This window comes from Camelus dromedarius, chromosome 8 (genome assembly GCF_036321535.1).
Source record: "Camelus dromedarius isolate mCamDro1 chromosome 8, mCamDro1.pat, whole genome shotgun sequence".
Lineage (NCBI taxonomy): Eukaryota > Metazoa > Chordata > Mammalia > Artiodactyla > Camelidae > Camelus > Camelus dromedarius.
Window position 1 is genome coordinate 70,684,412 of NC_087443.1, and position 25,386 is coordinate 70,709,797.

Here is a 25,386-nt window from a genome sequence, read left to right on the forward strand (position 1 = left end):
GGGAGTGACACATATTTTGTCATGTTGCCAATCGCATTGTGGCGGTTGTTGATTGACCAAATCTTGCTGTCTATCACCAAGCCATTCCAAGGCAGCTTTTAAGGCTTGAAGCCCATGTGTAATATAATTATTGATTTGGGTTTGAGCAATCATAGTGTGAGTAACATTGGTTATGACACGGCTTACAACTTGAGCTGTGTCAGTAGATTTGGTTAAAGAAACAGTAGCCACAGTAGCTGTGGCAAGGATAATTACAGCAGAAATAATAAAGGCCATAAGCCATCCAATAAATCGTTTAGGTCTCCATTTTGAAACTGTTTGACAGGAAGGTGTAAGGACTTTGGAAAAACAGATACGAGGAGAAGATGAGATAAAAGAAACAGATTTATTAAGAGAGAGCCAGTCACGGTGTAGGGTTAAGTGACCTTGTGGAGGAAGCCAGATTCCTCCGGTCCTTTTGAATATCATTAGTATTAACAGAGGGGTTAGCATCCCACCGAGTGACTGGCCTGAAAACCGGAGGATCAATAACGTGAGCCTAACAGATATGAGTTTGAACAGGAGGAAAAAGAAGCAGAAGAGAAAGAGTGGCAACACCTTAGCTGAATTATGAGTAACTACAGCCAGGTATGCCAGAAACCTGGTTGTCACTGTTCCCGTTGCATCACTTTCGTGTCCTGGATGCTGAGTTGTTTTAGTTGTGCCCAAGTGGCATCAGGGGCATTTCGAGTCATTGGACAGGTTTTCAGTGGACAGGTCTCCGTTGGTGGGTCCTGAAGGAAGAGACTAGCCATCTCCAGAGCGGAATCGTACATCCGCGGGTGTGGGAAGAACGGATAGTATTTTTAATTTATGAAAGGGCTTGACGTGACAAGCAGGCAACCAAAAAGGGTCTGTGGGTAAAAGAAACTTTATAATCTGTTATTAAAGGCAGATTAACAAGTTAAGAAAACCTTGTCCTCTTAACAGAGAGAAAGCCAGTTTTAGTCTTGTATCAGGTTACTTTTAAGATTCATTTACTTTGACTAAATTTATTTTAAACTTAGCCGATCCTGACCATGTAAAAACTCTTTTTTTGGGGTTCCTCTTCCACAAACCTTCCACAACTTTCTATATCCATGTTATTTTGTCCCTTATTTTTTCCTTCTATTCAGAAGTAACCAGCTTTAGGACCAAGTCACTCTTTTTCAATCAACAAAATATAATTTCATCCCTTATGCCTTCCTTTACACATTCATCTTACCTTACTGAGATTTTTTTTAATAGTAGAGAATATTATGGTGGCACCAAACATTTATTAATATTTTTCAATACCTTTAGTTTTTTTTGTAAGAGGGACTCAATGTTCGGCAATTAATGTTTCAAGTTTATTTTATCTGAAAATGGCATAGCTATTTAATAAATTTCCATCATTTAACTTAATTTAGCACAACTCTAGACTTTTAAAACACCAAATATTTGTAGATTATTTTAATCATACATTTTTAAATATACTTATTTTAAAGCATTTATTCAAAAGCTCTTATCTCATTTGTGTTTATTTATAAGAACTTTATTACACTAATTACTTTTTTTTTTTTTTTTTACAAATTTGCAATAGATATAACAAGACCTTATTTGACCTTTATTAAACCTAGGTAAATGGCATTATACTTAATATTGACCTTTCTTAAAACATTTTTGTATGGCAGATTTTTTTTTTCATAATTTTAAATCTATTGTTCCATGATCAAGAAACCATGGACAAAATTCATGCACGATCTGAAGCAGCTTTATCAATTCATCCTCGGACACCATACAATGAGTTGCCTTTAGCAGCTGCTGCAATGTTCTAGGATAAAGGAGCTGTTCCTTCGTCATTTGTTGACCCGTATTACAAAAAGAAAGAAAAGAAGAGCTCTCACTGAAATCTAGACACGCTGGCAACTGTCCCGAGCGGGCAATTGCTGTCCCCTTACCAGGACGAAGTTTTCTTTGAAGTCCGTGGATGAAGTTTTTCTCCTTCTGAGCACGCCGGTCCTGCCGCTGCTAACAATCACGTCGGTTTTGCTGCTCCTGACTGTCACATAGGGGTCCCCAGTTGTGGGTTTTCATCACCGCGAGCGGTGATCACGTCGGAGTCACCTGTTGTGGATTCTGTTCGTTGTGGGTTTTGTCCAGCAAAAGTCCCACCAAGGAAGGATGAAATTACTCAAGACTTTATCAAGTCAAGACAGTGAAGGGAAGCCAGAGACCAACTCCCCAAGCTCCTCCAAAGCTCTTGTATTTATTGAGAAGAGTTAAGCAAAGAATCAAAGTGAAATATGTCATAGGAAGGAGTCAGGGGCTTGGTGTACACGCAGGGGTGCAGGTCAGTAGTTTCAGTTGGTGAAAAACAGAAACATTATCTTGATTTATGCTTAGAGAGAAGGTTACAATATTGATAGTACAAACCGTTATTTTAAACCTCAGACAATCATGAGCAAGGTTACAGTGTGCCAAACAAGTGATAATGAAAACCGGACCACCACAGGGTCCCCATACAATGATCAGAAATCGTCTAAGCATGTAAAGCAGCCCAAGTGTTCCCATCTAAGGGCTAAGTCACTGTCTTCTGTGAGCACGAGCAGCCTGTTCTATCCGCCTGTGCCTTATAAGCAAAGCATGTCCTGCCAGTTAAGGCAAGGGACAAAGTATGATTTTCCATAAGCAAAGCAGCTCCGAATGTATGACCGCAAACTAAGCAAAGCAAGCAACGCATGTCTGCGCTTCCTACGGCAAGGAGACAGGTTGCAGGTGATTCCTGCTGGCAAAGCAGCTTCAAGGCAACTGAGCTAAGTTTCATAGTGACTGGTATTGAGAGTTCAGTCCGTGCCCTTAGACAATTTGCTGTGAGGTAGCAGTATAAAGACAAATAGAGAAAGCATTGGTTTTGATTATACATTTCTTACGTGCTTACGTAAAGGTGAGAATATGATTTGGTAAAAGCAATACAAGGTCAAAGTTTGTTAACCCAGGTTTGTGCCCCCATAATCCCCCTTTTTTGTTTGAAATAGAGTCCAAAGGTTTTGACTGAAGCAGAGTCATCATCAGATGTTGTTGCTTGGACGCAGCTTGCAGGGAACAGATCACTTTGCACACTACGAGAAAACCAATAAAGACGAGGACACCGAGCGCTCCAGTTACCCAAGTGCGGAGGTTAAGGCCGTGGAACCAATTAGATGGATTTAGCAATTTTAAATTGTCGTATAAATCTTGTTCCATATTGGTTTGAGTTTTTTTGTTTGTTTGTTTGTTTTTGGTTTTTTTTTGAATATACAGAAGCTGCTGATGGAGCTGCCTTAAAAGAGCATCAATGTTTAAGTGGAGACTGGAGGAAAATACACCTTGAAGGTGTTTTTTAATATAATTTTAGGAGTATTGAGAATGATTATAAGGAAAGGGAGTGACACATATTTTGTCATGTTGCCAATCGCATTGTGGCGGTTGTTGATTGACCAAATCTTGCTGTCTATCACCAAGCCATTCCAAGGCAGCTTTTAAGGCTTGAAGCCCATGTGTAATATAATTATTGATTTGGGTTTGAGCAATCATAGTGTGAGTAACATTGGTTATGACACGGCTTACAACTTGAGCTGTGTCAGTAGATTTGGTTAAAGAAACAGTAGCCACAGTAGCTGTGGCAAGGATAATTACAGCAGAAATAATAAAGGCCATAAGCCATCCAATAAATCGTTTAGGTCTCCATTTTGAAACTGTTTGACAGGAAGGTGTAAGGACTTTGGAAAAACAGATACGAGGAGAAGATGAGATAAAAGAAACAGATTTATTAAGAGAGAGCCAGTCACGGTGTAGGGTTAAGTGACCTTGTGGAGGAAGCCAGATTCCTCCGGTCCTTTTGAATATCATTAGTATTAACAGAGGGGTTAGCATCCCACCGAGTGACTGGCCTGAAAACCGGAGGATCAATAACGTGAGCCTAACAGATATGAGTTTGAACAGGAGGAAAAAGAAGCAGAAGAGAAAGAGTGGCAACACCTTAGCTGAATTATGAGTAACTACAGCCAGGTATGCCAGAAACCTGGTTGTCACTGTTCCCGTTGCATCACTTTCGTGTCCTGGATGCTGAGTTGTTTTAGTTGTGCCCAAGTGGCATCAGGGGCATTTCGAGTCATTGGACAGGTTTTCAGTGGACAGGTCTCCGTTGGTGGGTCCTGAAGGAAGAGACTAGCCATCTCCAGAGCGGAATCGTACATCCGCGGGTGTGGGAAGAACGGATAGTATTTTTAATTTATGAAAGGGCTTGACGTGACAAGCAGGCAACCAAAAAGGGTCTGTGGGTAAAAGAAACTTTATAATCTGTTATTAAAGGCAGATTAACAAGTTAAGAAAACCTTGTCCTCTTAACAGAGAGAAAGCCAGTTTTAGTCTTGTATCAGGTTACTTTTAAGATTCATTTACTTTGACTAAATTTATTTTAAACTTAGCCGATCCTGACCATGTAAAAACTCTTTTTTTGGGGTTCCTCTTCCACAAACCTTCCACAACTTTCTATATCCATGTTATTTTGTCCCTTATTTTTTCCTTCTATTCAGAAGTAACCAGCTTTAGGACCAAGTCACTCTTTTTCAATCAACAAAATATAATTTCATCCCTTATGCCTTCCTTTACACATTCATCTTACCTTACTGAGATTTTTTTTAATAGTAGAGAATATTATGGTGGCACCAAACATTTATTAATATTTTTCAATACCTTTAGTTTTTTTTTGTAAGAGGGACTCAATGTTCGGCAATTAATGTTTCAAGTTTATTTTATCTGAAAATGGCATAGCTATTTAATAAATTTCCATCATTTAACTTAATTTAGCACAACTCTAGACTTTTAAAACACCAAATATTTGTAGATTATTTTAATCATACATTTTTAAATATACTTATTTTAAAGCATTTATTCAAAAGCTCTTATCTCATTTGTGTTTATTTATAAGAACTTTATTACACTAATTACTTTTTTTTTTTTTTTTTAAATTTGCAATAGATATAACAAGACCTTATTTGACCTTTATTAAACCTAGGTAAATGGCATTATACTTAATATTGACCTTTCTTAAAACATTTTTGTATGGCAGATTTTTTTTTTCATAATTTTAAATCTATTGTTCCATGATCAAGAAACCATGGACAAAATTCATGCACGATCTGAAGCAGCTTTATCAATTCATCCTCGGACACCATACAATGAGTTGCCTTTAGCAGCTGCTGCAATGTTCTAGGATAAAGGAGCTGTTCCTTCGTCATTTGTTGACCCGTATTACAAAAAGAAAGAAAAGAAGAGCTCTCACTGAAATCTAGACACGCTGGCAACTGTCCCGAGCGGGCAATTGCTGTCCCCTTACCAGGACGAAGTTTTCTTTGAAGTCCGTGGATGAAGTTTTTCTCCTTCTGAGCACGCCGGTCCTGCCGCTGCTAACAATCACGTCGGTTTTGCTGCTGCTGACTGTCACATAGGGGTCCCCAGTTGTGGGTTTTCATCACTGCGAGCGGTGATCACGTCGGAGTCACCTGTTGTGGATTCTGTTCGTTGTGGGTTTTGTCCAGCAAAAGTCCCACCAAGGAAGGATGAAATTACTCAAGACTTTATCAAGTCAAGACAGTGAAGGGAAGCCAGAGACCAACTCCCCAAGCTCCTCCAAAGCTCTTGTATTTATTGAGAAGAGTTAAGCAAAGAATCAAAGTAAAATATGTCATAGGAATGAGTCAGGGGCTTGGTGTACACGCAGGGGTGCAGGTCAGTAGTTTCAGTTGGTGAAAAACAGAAACATTATCTTGATTTATGCTTAGAGAGAAGGTTACAATATTGATAGTACAAACCGTTATTTTAAACCTCAGACAATCATGAGCAAGGTTACAGTGTGCCAAACAAGTGATAATGAAAACCGGACCACCACAGAGTCTCCATACAATGATCAGAAATCGTCTAAGCATGTAAAGCAGCCCAAGTGTTCCCATCTAAGGGCTAAGTTCCCATTCTGTGAGCACGAGCAGCCTGTTCTATCCGCCTGTGCCTTATAAGCAAAGCATGTCCTGCCAGTTAAGGCAAGGGACAAAGTATGATTTTCCATAAGCAAAGTAGCTCTGAATGTATGACCTCAATCTAAGCAAAGCAAGCAATGCATGTCTGCGCTTCCTACGGCAAGGAGACAGGTTGCAGCTGATTCCTGCTGGCAAAGCAGCTTCAAGGTAACTGAGCTAAGTTTCATAGATAATGTGGTGACTGGTATTGATTGTTTATTCTTTTGTGTTTAGTCATTTTGCAGTGAAGTAGCAGTATAAAGACAAATATAGAAAGCATTGGTTTTGATTATACATTTCTTATGTGCTTATATAAAGTTGAGAATATGATTTGGTAAAAGCAATACAATATCAAAGTTTGTTAACCCAAGTTTGCGCTCCCATTAAGTGTCAGGGAACTGAATTATTTGACTGTTTTTGACCTGCAAATGTGGCAATTTCATATGATTCAACATATGTCTTTGATTCTGTTAGGCTACATGTCCCTGGTCTCTTAAAATTATGCTTCCGTATTATAGTCTTTTTAATATTTATTTTTAACAACCCATCACCAACTGAAAACATCCCAAATCTTTTCTATCACAGACTTTTCTTTCATATTATATTTCCCAGACCATTGTTTTCCAAGTGGAATTTTGTTTTTCTCTTATGCATAATTTCATTTTGGTGATGGGGTCACTGATTTCACCTCTATGCTCTTAGAAGTATCCCTAGTTTCTTTTATCAGTTCACTTATTCTTTCCTGGATGATATTGTTGAGAAATAAATGAGTCCAATGGACTATCAAAATAAAATATCAACAGCTTTCCTAAAAGAAATGAATTCTTTTGAAGAATTGCCTCTATTTCGCTGTTTTGGAGGGTAAGGCAAGGTTAGACAAAAATTGCATGAGCTGGGAAGCTTTTAGTATTTGTTGTCAAGACCGCTGCTATCAAATCTGTGAAAACAATTTAGTTTCACACATACCCACAGACGTGCACAGAGAATTATAAACTAAAAAACAGGCAGAAGAGAACCTTCACTACCGTGAAGTCCTGGTGATTCTGAGTGTTGTATAATCACATTAAGAGAGAACTCTTCATATCTACCCTTTCCTCATCTTTCCAAAAATACTGTGGAAAACTTAACCTACTCTATCAATCTTGGTTTATTTATGATTAAAATTAGAAATACGTGCTTGGTACCTCCTCTTTTTTTCATGCCACTTTCCCACGGAACTGCTCAAAAAAGATAAGGTCTGCCTACAAAAGGACCTTTGGGTGCTACTGGTTGTGCGCAGGACTTAACAGGACTGCCACGGTGAGTCGGAACATGTTTTCCAAGTCCTGTTTGTTAGAATTGACCCACTTTCCCCCAGAGGTCTAACTGCACTTAAATTATGCCAATCGTTTAAAAGCTTAGTCAGACTCAATTATATTCTTTTAATTTTATTTAGATGCTGCTAATCTGGACACTTTCGCTGTTGCTGGGAGCAGTAATAGGTAAGAAAAGATAGTTATGTCATGCTAGGGGAGATTTACTGTTCAGTACTTTGAAGAAAAACAGTAACGGCTGAATTCAGGCCACTACGAGAATGAGGAGCACAGTGAGCAGGAGAGGTCGTGATTAGGAGCACAGCACTGGGAGCAGGGCTGCCGGACAAAAGCGAAGCTGCCCAGTTAAATCTGAATTTCAGATAAACAACGAATATATGACATATATATATAAACAGTAAAATTTATTCTTATAAAAAAAAAAAACAAAATTTCGGGGGAGAGTATTATAGCTCAGTGGTAAAGTACATGCCTAGAACGCATGAGGCCCTGCAGAGGTTCAATCCCCAGTACCTCTGTTAAAAATAAATAAGTAAATAAAACCTAATTAATCCCCCTCAAAAGAAAACCAACAACAACCAAAAAAAAGGGTAAAAAAAAAAAGTTTGCAAAAAAAATACAATGAATAAAAAATAACAAAAGTTAAATTTAACAAAATTTAAACTTATTGTTATTTTTATAATAAAAAGTATTGTTTATCTGAAACTTGAATTTAACTTGTATTTTTGTTTGCTAAATTTAGCAAATTGGAGTCGAGTGGAGGAGTTGAACCCCAGTTCCACCAGCCACAACTGTACTTCCCTGAGCAAAATTCTTAACCTCTCTGTGCTTCACAGTTTTCCTCTGTGAAGTGGGCATATAACACCGCCCCCCTGGTAGGGTACTTATGAGACTTAGGTCACGTGAATCATCTTACCCAGCACCTGGCACATAGTAGGATTCTGAGAATGCAGCCCCCACGACAGTGACGACTCCTGCTCCCACTATTAATCTAGACTTTATCCTCCTGGAGAGCCCTTCCTTTGTGTTGTTCTTTTATGGATTAACATCCAAACACAGAGTCGTGTCAACCATGGACTTTCTGTTTGACTGTTTGAGAGCAGCTTCTCATCACAGGAACCCAGCAAGTCCCTCAGATATAGGTCAGAGACCTGAATACTCAGACAGGTAGAGATCGAAAGTTTTGGCATTTGCATGAAACTTAAGGTCTCCACCCAAAGCCCAAAGCCAGAAGATGGCTACAAGGAGGTGGCTGCCTCATCCCCCTCTACCAAAGCCTGGGGACACAAGGCTGCTCCCTTCTTGGGCACCAATAGCCCAAGGAAGAAATCTAACTTGAGAGGCTCAAACCAGCCCTCGCACGGGACTGGACAGAGACAGGCGGGGTGCAAGGCAGTCCTGTGCGGTGGAAACGAGGAGCAGCAGCCTCTCTTAGCTGGGATGTTGTCTACTGAAGCTGTTTTGTGAATTGTATACAGGAAGGTGCATGGGGATGTGGAGGAAGAAAAAATGCCACAAAATGCAATTTAACTCAATTTTGGAAGAGATACCATTAGAAAGAGCATTCCGGTTAAACTAATACCCTTCAAACACTTCTGGGTGACTGCAGGAAGAGAAGTCTGCTTCGAAAGACTTGGCTGCTTCAGCGATGATGCCCCCTGGGCAGGAATTATAGAAAGACCCCTCAAAGCATTGCCCTGGGATCCAAAAGATGTCAACACCCGCTTCCTCCTATATACTAATGAAAACTCAGACAACTTTCAAGTAAGAACATGCATCGTTTTCATAACTACATTTCCTCTGTTTTGTGTAATAATGATATTGAATTTTGTCTTCTAAAGAGAACAAATCAGACAGTGGAATTTGCATCTCTGTGGACTTTTAGGGCAATGAGCTTAAGTATTATTTTATGCAACTTGTTTATGAAAGTTTTATTTTATAACTTGTTTAAAATATCCATTAACTTGATATTATTTTTATTCTACCTCTATGGTACCATTTAATAAATATGCTAAAAAGGGATATTATATTTATATAATCTTCAAGTATTGTATATTACCTTCAACATATTTTGCATCTATAAAACGCACATGCACACACACACACACACACACACACACAAAGTCTTTCACTGTGTAAAGACTAGACCCCTAGCACCAATATTATAGGAGACATGTAATCCCAAGTATAGCAAATGCAAAAATGTTATGACATCTGGAAAGCAGTGGCTTGGTGATGATTGCAAACAGTTTAGTTGTCGTGGGAGAATCCTTACAAGAAACTCACTCCCAGCAGTCATCTCCCACTAGCCACTTCTCTCCAGGTGAAAACAGTTTTATCGGATACTTTCAGAAACCTGACATTAAACACTTTTCTCCCCCAAATAGGAAATCATTGCAGATCCATCAACTATCTCGGCCTCCAATTTCAAAACGGATAGAATAACCCGCTTTATTATTCACGGATTCATAGACAATGGAGAAGAAAGCTGGCTGGTCAATATGTGCAAGGTGAGACTGGAAATCTTGTAAGGGAAGATGGTTTCTGGAGTGATAAGTAACAATGGAGATGGCACAGGCTCCACTCAGTCAGGACAAATGCCTGCCACCATGACACTGGAGGATCCTCTGACCCTGCCTGGGGTTCCCAGGGGAGAACGTGGGGTGGAGGGGACCTGGGACAGTCAGACCAGCAAGGTTGGCAGGTACTTGGTGGCTCTGGGTGGTGGTTATTTAATAACTAATACAGAGATATTTCAGAATTTTAGCAACAGATGTTGCCGTACTGATGCAACATTTGTTGCATTTTCATTAGCTTTTAATTTCTTCAGTAGGTTTTGATTTCTATGTGAAGAACTATGATAACTCATTTTGCCCACACTAATTATTTTCCCTTGATTTTCCCTTGCTACTCTTTGATCTCCTACAGCAGCAATAGCTAAGGAAACTAGATTTTCATTTCTGGCTTCTGTTGTTTCAACAGTAGGGATCCTATTTTCTTAAATTTGCCTTTGGCAATGTGCCCTGGGATAATGAAGAATTAAAAGACATAAAATCAAATAGAACAAATGTCCCTGGTAACTGCTAGTACTTGAGGAACATTCTCATTAATTCATTTCTTCAACAAGCTTTTGTGGCCAGCTGTGGCACAAAGATGAAGCCATTTCTTTAGAGGTCTTATGACGAAAGACACTAGGTCCCAGACCCGTTTAATTTCAGACCTGCCTATGACTCAAGCCAAAGGCTACATTGAGTTAACTTCGAGGTTTTGGCTGACCCTGAAGAGAGTTAAAATGAGAGGTCTAATTGACTTCACAAGTTTTGAAAAAAACCGTAAAACCATAACTTGTCTTCTAAAATAATTTATAATTATTGGGTAGTTGATGGTTATTGGAGTTGGGGAGGGAAGAGGGTAGTAACAGATTTCTATACAGTGAAGAAAAAAATGATTCTCAGCTCAAAAGGAATGTAGATTTTCAGATATGTGTATATAATTTATTTCTGAGATTCCATATGGCCAAACCTCTGGTTTGGACTCAATGTTGAACTTTAAAAGGGATTCCATAACCATAACAGATTAGAACTTTTGTTTATTGGTTTGGGGTTAAAAACGAGCATCATATTATACAGGTCAGGGAATGAATATATCCTAGTCTTTAAATGTGTTCATTAGTAATTAGTAAAGATCCTGAATTATTTACCTGTCTATTGGGCCTCTTCCACCAGAACCTGTTTCAGGTGGAAAGCGTGAACTGTATCTGCGTGGACTGGAAAGGTGGCTCCCGAACTACGTACACACAAGCCGTACAGAATATCCGGATTGTGGGGGCAGAAGTGGCATATTTTGCTGAAGTTCTTAAGGTAACTAGCTACCTCTGGGTTACATAAAAGACGGGCACATTACTCTCTAGATGCTCTCTTTTTTTATATATTGCTGTCAATTGCCAAAGATATGTTTCTGTTGAGATTCGGCTTTCTCCTTGACTGAAAAGAAAAATGCGGGGAAAAAATCTAGATTTGGGCTTCATCAATATATTTATTAAAGTGAATAAACTAATTTTTCAGTGCTATTATTCAAGCAACCAAGTAGGTTGTTTCTACTAAATTCCACCAATATTTCTTTTAATTTTACCAGTTATTAAACTAAGTTGACATGATAATGTCAACCCAAAGATTAAACTAGGGGTTTTTTGTTTGTTTGTTTTTTATTTTTTTAAGAAAAGTGCAATAATAACAAGCTAACCTGATTTGGTAACTAAAACTTAGAAAATGTTAAACTTGGAAGTACTTGAGTAATTTCTTTCATTATTTTGTTTTTCTCTTTAACTTTTAATTTTTGTCTTTTTCTTTTTTTTAACTGAAGTATAATTGACATACAATATTATATTAGTTTCAGGTATATATACATATATATATAGTAATGTCTGGTTAGTGGAGCAGTCAGAACATTTATCAATTAAGTGTTCCATCTTACATGCGTGCAGTTTGTGATGCCCCAAAACAATTACAATAGTAACATCAAAGATCACTGATCACTGTCACAAGTGTAAAAATAATGAAAAAGTTTGAAATGTTGTAAGAATCACCAGATAGGACACAGAGACCCAAAGCGAGCAAATGCTGTTAGAAAAATGGGGCTGATAGACTTGCTCAACCCAGGGTTGCCACAAACCTTCAGTTATTAAAAAAAAATACAGTATCTGCAAAGCACAATAAAATATGCCATGCCTTACCACGTCGTCTTTATCTATTCACCTAGTCAATGGACACTTAGGTTGTTTCCGTATCTTGGCTATTGTAAATAATTATGCAGTGAACGTAAGGATGCATATATCTTTTTGAATTTGTGTTTTCATTTTCTTCAGATAAATACCCAGAAGTGGAATTGCTGGACCATATGGTAGTTCTATTTTTAATTTTTTGAAGAACCGCCATACTGTTTTCCCTAGTGGCTGTACCAGTTTACATTACTACCAACAGTGTATGAGGGCTCCCTTTTCTCTACTTTCTCACCAACGCTCATTATCTGTTGTGTTTTTGAGAACAGCCATTCTGATAAGTAGGAGGTGGTATCTCATTGTGGCTTTGATTTGCACTTCCCTGATGCTTAGTGATGTGAAGCATCTTTTCATGTGTCTGTTGGCCGTCTGTATGTCTGATAGGAAAATGTCTATTCAGGTCCTCTGCTCATTTTTTAATCAGATTACTTGGGGGTTTTGATGTTGAGTTATGTGAGTTCTTTGTATGTTTTGAATATTAACTTCTTACCCAATACATAATTTGCAAATATCTTCTCCTATTCAGTAGGTGGTCTTTTTGTTTTGCTGGTGGTTTCCTTCACGGTGCAAAAGTGTTTTGGTTTGATATAGTTCCATTTGTTTATTCTTGCTTATGGTTCCTTCACCTGAGGAGACATATCCAAAAAACATTACTAAGATGGATGTCGAAGAGCATACTTCCTGTGTTTCTTCCAAGAGTTTTATGGTTTCATGTCTCACATTCAAGTCTTTAATCCATTTTGAGTCTATTTTTGTGTATGGCTTAAGGAAGTGGGCCAGTTTTATTCTTTTGCTTGTAGCTGTCCAGTTTTCCCAGCACCACTGATTGAAAAGTCAGTGTTATTTTCTAATCCAGATCCTTGCTTCGTCACCTCTGAGTAACAAGTCCTCATCTCCATCAAGGGTTTCCTCCACATAGTAAAACAATAAAAGAAAACACTGCTTCCACCAGTTTAAATGTTAAACCACTGACATTTTCCATTATAGATGAAAAGAAAAAATCCTTGAAAATCAATTGTTTTGAAGGGGCAGCATGTCTTCTTAAAAGCTGAGTTTTCGGAGAATCCTCTTCTGCGCCCATCTTGAATTTTGCTAATTTGAATACATTCTGAAGCAGTTTCCTTTCTGACAGTCATCATTTGGATACTCACTTTCCAACGTCCACATCATTGGCCATAGCCTGGGTTCCCATGCCGCTGGGGAGGCAGGAAGGAGGACCAATGGGACCGTTGGACGAATCACAGGTAAGTAAAACGATAAAAGCTGCAAACATAGACTAAATGTAGCCCATGTGGGGTCTAAAAGGGTAGACATTTGACACAGACCCGTTTTTGACTGAGGAGACAAGTTTTCACATTTTCCCAATTAGGCCATGTAATCAGAGAAATCAGTGTGTTCTGAGACCCTGTGAATTTTTTATTAATACCGATCTTTGGTCTACAGAGCTCTGTTTAACATATAAATATTGCATGTGACTAAAATGTGAGTTAAGAACATCTGGCAGTCTTATTCATGTCTACTTTCTCTTTGCCAGGCATTCATAAAGGATGAGTTTCATGAATAGAATAAATAGCATAAATAATAGAATAAATGATAAATAGAATTAAACCCAAAGAGCTCAAAAATGTATAAGTAATTATATTCTGCTTCAATAGCAATTGATAATTAGCCAAGTTCTCATCAGCCCCAACCCAGATATTGTGGGGACAGGTAGTCTGGCTGCCCTGGGCTGCCATCTCTGCAGACTACTAATTAGATTACAAAATATTATTTTACAAACCTCAGGTTGGTTGCATGCAGCCAGTGGAGTCATGTGTTGGATACCCAGGGTCCTACAGCAACCTTGTAACTTTCAAGACTTTGCTATCCTGGATCTGAGAAGTGACTGTTTCAGGGAATGATAATTTTTTTCTTATATCTTCCCCCTCTGCCTCTGACCTCCTGATTCTCTTTTTTAATACTTTGGACAAGTTGGTTACATTTAGGTTGGTGGGGACATCTGGAATATCTCTCGCTAACTTGCTGGAGAGAACACTCTTTCCCATAGTCTGTACATGCCCATGAGACCCTGCTCAGCCAGGCACTGTGCCAGGCTGTGGTCCTGGGGGCTGCGAAAGCCAAGATCCTCGCCCTCGTGGGAGTTTGCAATACAGGTGGAACTTCGTTAGCCTGAAGATATTTTAGAAGTCCAGAATTTCCCGGAGCCTGGCTCTTTCCTTGTAACTGCTGCTAGTGAAGGGGATTGTCCCAGTAACTAAGCATCCATAATTAAGGCCAAATTCCATGGTTTGAGGAAAATTCACTTTAATGCAAATAGTAAATTAGACACAGATTTCTCTTCAGAAAATGGTAAGATAGGGAAGAACCGGCTTACCTCTTTCCACACATTACTCATGATTACCACTGATGCTAGCACTCAGGTCTGTAACTCATGAGAAAGGTGAACGGGCATGGACACTGATGGACACTAACATGACGCATCCCGTCTGCTTTAGGGTTGGATCCAGCTGAACCTTGCTTTCAGGACACACCTGAACTAGTCCGATTGGACCCCAGCGATGCCCAGTTTGTGGATGTAATTCACACAGATGCTGCCCCCATGATCCCCAACTTGGGTGAGTTCCTCAGTTTGTTCTTCTGGAGTCTATACATAAGAGTGTTTCAGAGTGCTTTGAGTCTGTATGTTAACATCAACTTTCCCACATTTAAAATTTCCTCAGGGCTTGGAATGAGCCAAACTGTGGGCCACCTAGATTTCTTTCCAAATGGAGGAGAAGAAATGCCCGGGTGTCAGAAGAACATTCTCTCTCAGATTGTTGACATAGACGGGATCTGGGAAGGTAAAACTATTATGTGCATGAAGAGATTTTCTTGGGGGAAAATTTGTGTATCCTTTCGATAAATTTGCTACATACTTTAGTATTATAAAGGCCTCACATTTTTTGTAACAAAGAATTTTTAATTGCATCCCCAAGATACAGGTTTTCACTGGGGGAAGTGGACTTGAGAAGACTATAGGAAAGAAAATGTATTTGTAGTCACCTTTCCAAGGATCTAATTATTCAGGGAATACATTACCAATTTATACTTACATCTATATGGACTAATCTTTTCCTTCTAGAGTTATTTTTCCATTTCATTTAGCTATGGCATAATTATTATTATCTTAAGCAGTACTTAACTTCTGGCTGCATCTTGAATCATAACTACCTTTCATAAACGATTTTGTTCTGTGACTACCGTGAGTTCACACTAAACAGAGAAATTTATCCAACAACTATATCCTGAAGGTGGTATTAACTTGGAAAAAACAAAATCTGCTGATGTGTAATCATGTCTGATTTCAAAGGAACTCGTGACTTTGTGGCCTGTAATCACTTAAGAAGCTACAAATATTATTCTGATAGCATCCTCAACCCTGATGGCTTTGCTGGATTTCCTTGTGCCTCTTACAGTGTTTTCACTGCAGTAAGTAGAATCTACCTTGCACCTAAAGTATTTTGTGCCCATCACTTCTCATGACCGATGTGATTCACTGTACACAGCATGCATTCAGTAAATGTTACAACAGGACTGCCACACTATTTCTACTTTCAATCATATATGTTTATTTTAATAGTGATAAGGCATTGGAGAACTTTAGAGAAATGAGCTTGTAAACTGAAATGTCCCACGTCTACCTGGTTCTCTGTCACTTCTGTGTGTATCAGGTTCAAACTTGTTTTGGAAGTAATTCTAAGTAAACAAATTGTCTGTAGAAATCTGAGCTAAGGCTACAGGATGCTGATGAACATGGAAATCTTGTCTTAAATGTTAACCTTATAGAAGTGTATGATTATGGACGTGTGGACATTTCTGTGCAGTCTCATAATTACCAAGATGTTTTTTGAGTCTTCATCTTTTTTGGTGTTCTCTGGGTATCTAAGTTAGGATCCTTAAACATGACCTTGAATATGGCATATCAATGGCCTGGGTTTTCTGTTTTTTTTTTTTTTATTATTATGGCTTTTCCTTTCACTATATATTTTTTTCAAATAAAAATGTGTATACCCTATATTAGTTACTAAAGTTTCAAGTAACATGCCAGGTGAAATTATTTCAAGGGCATATACTTTAGCAATGAAGAGAGAGGATCTGAATCCTGGTTTCACCACTAAATAGTTTAATGATTTGGGCCAAAATACTTAACTTCTCTAAGGCAGTTTCCTCATTTTGCAATGTAAATAATAATGGTAGACTCCATAGATTTGGTGGGAGGATTTAGTGAGATATTCAGCTCAGGCCCTAAAATATAACAATTAGCATTCAACAAATGTCAGCTATTATGTGTAGGGAAGAGGGGGTGGGTGCATATTTTATTTGCTGTACAGCTTGCATATACAACAAGAACACCTCCCTTTCTTTGGTCTAGCTTTATTTTTATTTTCTCAAATCCCCATTTTCTAGGTAATGGGGAAAACAAACAAACAAAGAAGCTTTAGATTTCATCCAGTTAAAACTTAATCTGATTTAATAATCTAAATAGTCCTTTTAGGTGATGCTCAGACACTTTTATAAGAAAAAATTCTCAGTTTTGCAGACTTCTCAGCCTCTGGATCACCTCATCAGCTTCTCCCCAGTCTGGTATTGGGCAAGGTGATCACAGTGGTGGCGGTCAGTGTGGAGGGCAGAGAGGAAGGCCTGGGGGGGGGGGTCCACCTTATTGATGGGCTCATGATTGACATCTGCAGATGACGTATGGGCACATCCACTCCTCTGGCTTGAGTAATGCCCTCAGAGAGCTTTGGCCATTTCTTCCTGGCTGGCTCAGCCCCCTTCACTTTTGTCAGATGCAGATTCAGATTCAGCTGAGTCCCCATCTAGTCCATTGATTCAGGACTTCACCACTTGCCTCTACCGTGGAGCAGCCTTGCCCTTCCATCACAGGAGTTTCTGTTTGTCCGCCTCCTCCCTCTCTTCTTCCCACAATTTCTTGGCCCAGAAAGAGAGGACATTTTCTTATATGATAGCCATCTTCTCCAGACCCTGACCTCATGGCTAAGCCTTAATGACCAACTGGGGCATTTTCTCTTCACGCTAGGAGAATTCTGAGATCTGAATCATTCAGACCTTGATATGCTAAGTGGGAGCTAAAGGAATTGAGGAAATCTTGACTTTTAAGCCTGTTGTCATCCCAGTGGGTCCTGTTGGGTACCCAGCGGGTATTAGAAGCTGATTATCTCCTCCAGCTCTTTCTTTTGCAATTTTTAGAAAAATAAATTTAACCACCTAAGGGCAGATCGGTGTCTTGGGGCACCTGGAGCAACTTAGAGGCACAAAAGAGAAAAAAATTTAAATATATTAATATACATATAAATTCTCAAGTGATTTTTATAATATTTTTGTTGGTATCGTGTTATTTAACAGTGAAATTGCTGATTTATCATTGTAAATAGTGAGATTCGTTTTTAACCTTTGCTGAGACACTATTAAAGTCATCTTTTACTATCAGAACAGAATTGGCTTTAGAGTATTTGAGAATTCAACAACACATGGAATAAGATGGTACATGATTTATAAAAAGAGCATCCTCATTCATCATTTGTTTATTGCTAGAACAAGTGCTTCCCCTGTCCAAGTGAAGGCTGCCCACAGATGGGTCATTACGCTAATAAATTTCCTGGAAAAACAAAAGATGTGGGCCAGACATTTTACCTAAACACTGGTGATGCCAGCAATTTTGCTCGTAAGTCTCTATTTTATTTGTCTTAAATTCTCAATGCTGGGTATTTTATCATGTCTAGTGAAAATATGCGAAAGTGCTTTTCTATACCAAAGTTTTAAACACTCCTCCTCAAAATGGAAAAACACCTCAATGCCATGCTCAGTGTAAACATGGCTAACGTGGGTGGCAGAACAGAGTTTAGGGCTTGAACTATCAACGATATAAAAACAAATGTCTTCATATTTGATTCTAGGGCTGAATTCAGGAGACTTCTGCTCTAGCCTCTTCATACTCAGTTAAGTTTCACTGCATAAAATTTGGAGGTTTTTTACAAGCAGAAAAGTAACCCAGGAGAGAGAAAACAGAGGTTGTGGGACTGGAAAGGAAGTGACAGATTCAAGAGATATTAGGTTTGTAGACTCCATGGCTGATGGGAATCAGAGGATGCAGGGATGATGAGACTTGGGGACAGACTCCACGTTTCTCTTCTGGGTAACAGGGGAAGAAAACTATTTGGATGGGAGTCAATAGGGTTAGCTGTACTGTAAAAACTAGAGCCAAATTGTATCCTCTTTCCAATTTGGCCCAGGCTCGCTCTAAATGGCAAAAACTGGTAGTTCACTATTGACTAGCGCCGTAAGATGGTTACCATAAATTAATACAGTGGAAAGCTGAATTATAGAATGTTAAAATAAATGTAGATTGTTTAGATAAAAAGATGACAGTACTCTCAAATTTCATGATCTATAAAAAGGAAATAAACTAATGAAAATATCACATTTTATTATTTTTCCATTATCTTTTAAAATAAAGTTCTTATAATGTCCAAGAGTAAATTATTAGGTTGAAGAAATTGAAAATAAAATATATTGCTTAGTCTCTTGGCTTGAAATCTTTTGACTTTGAAAAGATTCTTTGTTCCTCCCCTCCCCCAGTTTCTATCCTCTGAGCATTTCGATAAAGGAATATCTATCACTATTTGATTAGAAGAAACCAAAACCGTATAAAAATTATTCAAAATTCAGCAGTAATGGAATCCAGGTTAGGTGGTTTTCAGAGTAATTTTTCTAAAAACGAATATTTTGTAAATATTTCCCCCTTGCAGGTTGGAGGTATAAGGCGACTGTCACGCTGTCTGGAAGGAAGGTTACAGGATACATACTAGTGTCTTTGTTTGGAGATAAAGGAAATTCTAAGCAGTATGAAATTTTCAAGTAAGCTGCTACTCCAAGCTTCTTAAATGTTGGAATACTTCACACATATAATATATGTTAGGGACGTAAGAGTTTACGGGAATGTAGGGAAGGACATTTTTTTCCTCTGCCTTTCTTGGCTCTTTGGCTGGTCTGACGGTCAAATTAACACAGGACATATTAAAAGGAGAAAAACTAATCTAATTATGTACATATGGGGGCCCACAAGAATATAAGAACCCACAGGCAGTCAGACAGTTCAGGCTTCCATGCCCCTCTGAGCTAAGGAGGAGGGAGTAGAGGTCTGGGACGTCAAAGGGAAGAAGACAAACCACAGGAAGATGGGAAGAGCCGATGTTTGGTAAACCATGTCTGCCATGCAGAGACACTGGGACAGAGAGAAGAATTTGATCTCCAGGCCCAGCTGAACTCCCCGCCAGCTTAGCACACCAAGCTCCTATTCCTTGTAGTTATCTCTAGTGATAGTTCTCTTCCTGGACCAGGTTTTCTGTCTAAATTCTTTTAGGCAGTTAAGGGAGAAGTAAAAATTATTCTTAAATCTGCTGGGTCTTGATTTCCTTCACTCAAAATAGTCCACATGCCAAAGCGGCACATTCAGGGGAGGCTTGTTCCGAACCTCTTCAGGAGTACAGTACTGCCACGTGTCCTCAAAAGGAAGAGATTATGTCCCCCTTGTAACTTAAGACATTTTAGAATTCTGTTTCTAAAGTTTTTCTTTGTGATTTCCTGAGAAAATCAGAGATTTAATTTGATGCATAGCATCTGATTTATAATCACTAAGTAATTATTCTACCCACAAAACAACTGGAAAAGGATGATATAATGTTATTACTTATTAAATTGTGGGAGGATTGTGACCAAATCATGTTTGAAGTTTCATTAAATTAAGGATGACTTTAAAGTAATATGAGTTATTGATGGCAAATGAACTACCACTGAGTTAGCACACGTGTCTGCATTTATTTAACCATTAGATTGACAGGTGTACTACCAATCATCTTCCTAGGAATACATTGTAAGCTGGTTTTAGAAACATATATGTATATATTTATATGTTTATTTATGTACGTTCATGTATGTTTTAACTTCTCCACTCCCAAGGGGTACTCTTGAACCAGGCAGTACTTATTCCAACGAATTTGACTCCGATGTGGAAGTTGGAGATTTGCAGCGAGTTAAATTTATTTGGAACAACAATGTGATCAACCCAACTCTACCCAAAGTGGGAGCATCCCAGATCAGTGTGGAAAGAAACGATGGAAAAGTGTAAGTAATAAAAATCCAAAAAGATTGGAAGTATTGAGTCACATTTATAATTCTTTTCCCACTGAAAGATGACTTTAAGTTAAATCACCTACAGCAGTTCCCCTATATGTCAGCCACAGCTGCTTCCTAATACCTTTTGTTTCTTTAGGAGAAAGTGTAGAGCTTTAGGAAAACAGCTTTGATAGATTTGTAGACGACTATTGTGTTATCTGATACAAGTGTTAGAATAAGAATCTGGCTTCACAATCCTAAGGTGCAAAGGATGATTTCATTTAGCAGCTGTGCCTTGTGCTATGTGTGTGCTTAGTAAGTGCATCTTCCCTGAACTTCCTAGATTCACCAAACTGCCACTTAAATTACCAGGAAAATGCTTAACTTATTATGAAATACAAATAGGTTGTCGTGTATCATTGGCCCTTGTAGTGAAGACAAACCTCAACCCTTGGTTCTAATCAGGACTGAAGCATGTGTGAGCCGAAGGATATTTACCGTGGTGAACTACCAGAAAGAGTGAGCTGATGATGGCAGTAATCATAACAATACCAGTATCAGCCCAAGTGTTCTGAGTGTAAAGCCAAATTCTGAGACGAGGTGTGATGCTTCTTCTACATCATATCATTCAGTCCTCCTTTAAGTCCAGTGAGGAGACTTTTTCTTCTGGCAAAGATGGAATAACAGAGACCAGATTTACCTTCCCAAGTGAAACAAACAAAAATTCAGACAAAATATATCAAGTAGCAGCTTTCAAGGCACTGAACATTAGGCAACAAAGGACAGTGATCCCTGAGAGATAAGAAACAAATAAGGTGGAACCTTAAAATTGTCCCTTGAGAGAGCCTCCAGGATGTCACACAAGAAGGAAAAATTCAGCCAGAGCCCAGAGGACTACCTGAGTTGAAGAGACAGAACTAAGAATCCAGAAAATCCAAGGCAACTAGATTTCACAGAAAAGAGGACCAGAAAGGAGAGAGCTACAGAGAGAGAATCTCAGAAATCTGGAAAATGTCCTTAAACACTCAGCAGAGTACTGATCAGCACATATATATCAGGAAACTAGCCGAGGCCTGTGAAAGATCCAGTCGAAAGGACTGTAGAGAATAGTACCCAGTACTCTTGCAGGGCTGAGAATCGTGCCTGTTTCCACCAACCAGACCAGAGGAGCTCATAATTCAAGAAACACTGGGTGGAATATTTGGGATGGTCTTCCCTCCGTAGTGGAAAAAATTAGCATAGAATGAGAAAGACCTGAAAGGATCAAACTGTTTCCAAATAACTGTACCCCAGAACAGTGCTCAAGAAAATTTATAGGAATGCGAAATTATTCAGCAGCTACCAGGCTAAAATCCACAATATGTGACGTTCCATAGAAGTTTCACGTGTATATGAAGAAGCAGGACAACTCAGCTTGTAATGTGGAGAATAATCAATCAATTGAAACCAAACCATAACTGGCCCACCTGTTAGAATAGCAGACACAGACTTTAAAACAGTTATTAAACTTGTACTCCATTTGTTTAAAAATGTCAATAGAGGTATGGCATATATAGAAAAAAGGCCCACGTTGAATTTCTAGAGAGGAGAACTACAATATCTGAAATGAAAAATACACTAGATGAGATTAACAGCAGATTAGACATTGCAGGAGAAAAGATTAATGGAGTTGAAGACATAATAGAAAATATCCAAAATGAAACACAGAGAGAAAAAAGAATTTTTAAAATGAAAAGAATATCAGTAACTTGTGAAATAATTTCAAGAAGGTAATATAGTTCTCATTGAAGACTCAAAAGGAGGAGAGAAATATATATTTAAAGAAATAATGGCTTCAAAATTCTCAAACTTAGTGAAAACTTTAAACCAATAGATCCAAGTGATATCACACACACGCGCACACACACACAAAACTACACAAACACACATCAAAATCAAACTGCTCAAAACCAGTTAGAAAGAGGAACTCTTAAAAGCAGCCAAAGGAAAAAAATACACACATATGGAGGAATAAAGATAATTTAAGTACAGCTGATCTCTCATCAAAAACAATGCAAGTGAGAAAACAGTGGAACCTCTTTAAGTACTGAAAGGAAAAAATTGTTAACCTAGAATTCTATATCCACAAAATACCTTTCAAAGAAAAAGATGAAATAAAGACTTTTCAGACATATTAAAGCTGAAAGAATTCATCACCAGCAGGTCAATACTATGAGAATTGTGAAAGAAAGGTCTTCAGAGAAAGGAAAATTATACCAGTTGGAAAAGAGTCTACATAAAGGGATTAAGAGTATAGGAAATAGTTAACTACACTGGGGAGCACGTGAGATTTTTAAATATAGTTATTTAAATATTTAAAAATAATTGGCTATTTAAAAAATAAGGACAATATGGGGGCAGTTATAACATGTAGAAATGAAATATATGAAAAAAATACATAGTTGGTAGGAGAGAAGAAATGGAAACACAATATTGTAATGTTCTTTGTAATGTAAATTGGAATATTATCACTTGAAGGTAAAATGTGATAAGTTAAAAATACACAGGATGAATTTTAAAGCAATGACTAAAATAATAAAGAACTATATAGCTAATAAGCCAACAAAGGAGATAAAATGGAAAACTTTCAAGGCATAAAAAGATGGGGGGAAAAAACCCAAAGTAGGGAACAAATCGCAAGATAGTAGACTTAAGCCTAACCATGTGAATAATCATATTAAATTAAAATGGTCTAAATACAACAATTAGAAGGCAGAGATTATTGAATTGGATTTTAAAAAATCAACACACAACTGTATGCTGCCTACCTGATATATAAAAACTCAAATAGATTAAAAGTGAAAGAATAAAAAAATATATCCCACTAGTTATTAGGGGAATACAAATTAAAACCACAGTGAGATACCACCATAAACTTATTTAAATGGCTAAAATTTAAAAGATTGACAAGCGTTGGTGAGGATGTAAAGAATCTTGAACTCTCATACACTGTTGAAGGGCATGTAGAATGATACAATCACTATGGAAAACAGTTTGACAGTTTCTTAAAAAGCCAAACATACACCTACTTACAATTCAGCTATTCCTCTTTTAGGAATTTATCCAAGAGCAAAGAAAGCATATACTTATACAAAGATTTGTGCATGAATATTCATAGCTGCTTTTATTGCAATAGTCAAAAGCTAGAAATATCCCAACATCCACCAACAAGGGAATGGATAAACTAATTATAGTCTTCCAGACAGTGGAATACCACTCACCAGTGAAAAGGAAAGAATTGGTGATCTATGCAAGAGCATGGATGAATCTCTAAATAATTATACTGAACAAAATTACACTGAATTAAAGAAACTAGACAAAAGGATACATACACCTTTGATTCCATTTGTATAAAATTCTACACAGTTCAAAATACTCTATAATGACAGCAGATCAGTGGTTACCTAGGGGAAGAGATGAAAAGGAGAGATTACAAAGGAACAGGAGGAAAGTTTTGGAATAATGGATATGTTTACTCTCTTGATTGTGGTGATGGGAGGTAAATACCATTATTATACCCATTTTACAGGTAATTAAATGAAGGCTCAATGCTAGAATTCACATGTGGAGATTGGACTCTAGCAAATTTGAAACTACCACAAAACAAATTCAGTTCACCTTTGTTCATATATAACTTTATTTCTTATACCCTTATCAATATTAGTTTTTAATCTTTAATTTACTATTTGCACGTCTGCTAGCCATTAGATTGCAGGGAGGAAAATGAAGTTGAAAAGAGCATTTCCTGAACACTTCTTATGTGCCAGGCACTTTACATATGGTTATATATTTTATTAAAGAAAATTAGCTCTGAAGCATCCTAAGTATTGTTCAGTCTTAATGAGTAAAATCAGTCATTTCAATTCAATATTGAATTAAAGTAAGAATGCCAAGCCAGTGTAACACCAGGACCTGAGGATTTTTCCTCTGGCTGGTTTCTGGTCATGCTGCTAACCTGAGTCTCCCTCAGTTGCATTTGTTGCCAGTGTGCCTTGTTTAGTAGGTGATTTGTAGATGTGACAAATGAACCCTCCCTGTCCAGTGATAGCTCTTCTCTCTGCTATTACATGGCCATGGAATAAAATTGGAAAAGAAAATTCAGTCCTTTCTACCAAAGAGGAATTTCCTCAGCCAACGTCTAGTCTTGGGCACAAGGTATGCCCCTCGCTCAGACTGAGGGGACAGCAGAGGCTATCTTCAAACTCAACGCACCAGCTCTGTTCAGGGAAATGCCGAATTTTTGTTTTCTCTCCACAGGTTCAACTTCTGTAGCCAAGAAACTGTGAGGGAAGATATTCTGCTCACCCTCAACCCGTGTTAGGAGCCGCTAACCTGTGAATACTGAATCTTACTGCTAATAAAATCTAGTGATGAAGCAATACATTCCTTTCTTTGTCATCACGTCCAGTTTCCAATGAAACTTTTGGATAATGCGATTTAGATCCAAAATTTGGAGTTGGTCTGAAGAACCAAGAATCACTGTTGAATTTTGCTACATATGACCTCGCATTTGATCTTGGGAACACTGTTTCCTTGATACAGGCATCGTGCCCACTGCTAATGTTACTGATGTCGTTCTGATCACTTAAGGCAGATTTCCAGGTCCAAAATGACCCTCCTGAGGGTGGGCACATGTGACAAGTACACACCTTTGCCTCTTTATCCATCATCTTTAATCAGACATCTCAGGAGGGATAAGGAGTAAGGAATCTCCAGTTCTAACCTGAAATCTTCTCATTCAACTCCTTGCCTTGTCTATTTCTGTCTGTGTCAGCTGGATCTTCTGAGAAGCAGATGCCAGGATGGGATCAGACATGCAAAAGATTGATTCAGGGAAATGTCTGTAAAGGATAAAAGGGGAGAAAGCAGGAATAGGTGGGAGAAACCTCAGGCCTCAGCGCAGGTCATGAGAGGGGCAGAGGGGGGAAAGATGGATTGGGAAGTACCCCAGCCCTCAGCAAAGGTCTGGAAAAGCCTTGGCCAGGTCTGCGAGCAGTCCACAATTGAAGATGGCCCTTTACAGGAATCC

The 25,386-nt window shown here is 38.3% G+C and overlaps 1 protein-coding gene across 2 annotated transcripts; it reads left to right on the forward strand.

Moving 5' to 3' along the window:
• The first annotated feature begins 7,488 nt into the window (after positions 1 to 7,488).
• LOC105095102 (pancreatic triacylglycerol lipase) lies at positions 7,489 to 24,740 on the forward strand. Of its 2 annotated transcripts, none has more exons than XM_010987211.3 (12): positions 7,489 to 7,534; positions 8,976 to 9,130; positions 9,754 to 9,876; positions 11,092 to 11,226; positions 13,276 to 13,387; positions 14,639 to 14,758; positions 14,864 to 14,983; positions 15,493 to 15,611; positions 17,739 to 17,868; positions 18,953 to 19,061; positions 20,163 to 20,327; positions 24,615 to 24,740. In XM_010987211.3, the coding sequence occupies exons 1-12, from the start codon at positions 7,489 to 7,491 to the stop codon at positions 24,676 to 24,678; spliced, it is 1,398 nt and encodes a 465-aa protein (XP_010985513.1). In that variant the 3' UTR covers positions 24,679 to 24,740. The 2 variants fall into 2 exon arrangements, with proteins under 2 accessions (XP_010985513.1, XP_064344695.1); XM_064488625.1 differs by having other exon boundaries at positions 8,976 to 9,145; positions 24,615 to 24,678.
• The last annotated feature ends 646 nt before the right edge of the window (positions 24,741 to 25,386 follow it).

Bases quoted from the DNA above. Each gene is read 5' to 3' on its own strand.
- LOC105095102 (XM_064488625.1), top strand. From the start codon at position 7,489: ATGCTGCTAATCTGGACACTTTCGCTGTTGCTGGGAGCAGTAATAG. The intron at 7,535-8,975 runs GTAAGAAAAGAT...GGGTGACTGCAG, and splicing joins GTTGCTGGGAGCAGTAATAG to GAAGAGAAGTCTGCTTCGAA. The intron at 9,146-9,753 runs GTTTTCATAACT...TCCCCCAAATAG, and splicing joins TTCAAGTAAGAACATGCATC to GAAATCATTGCAGATCCATC.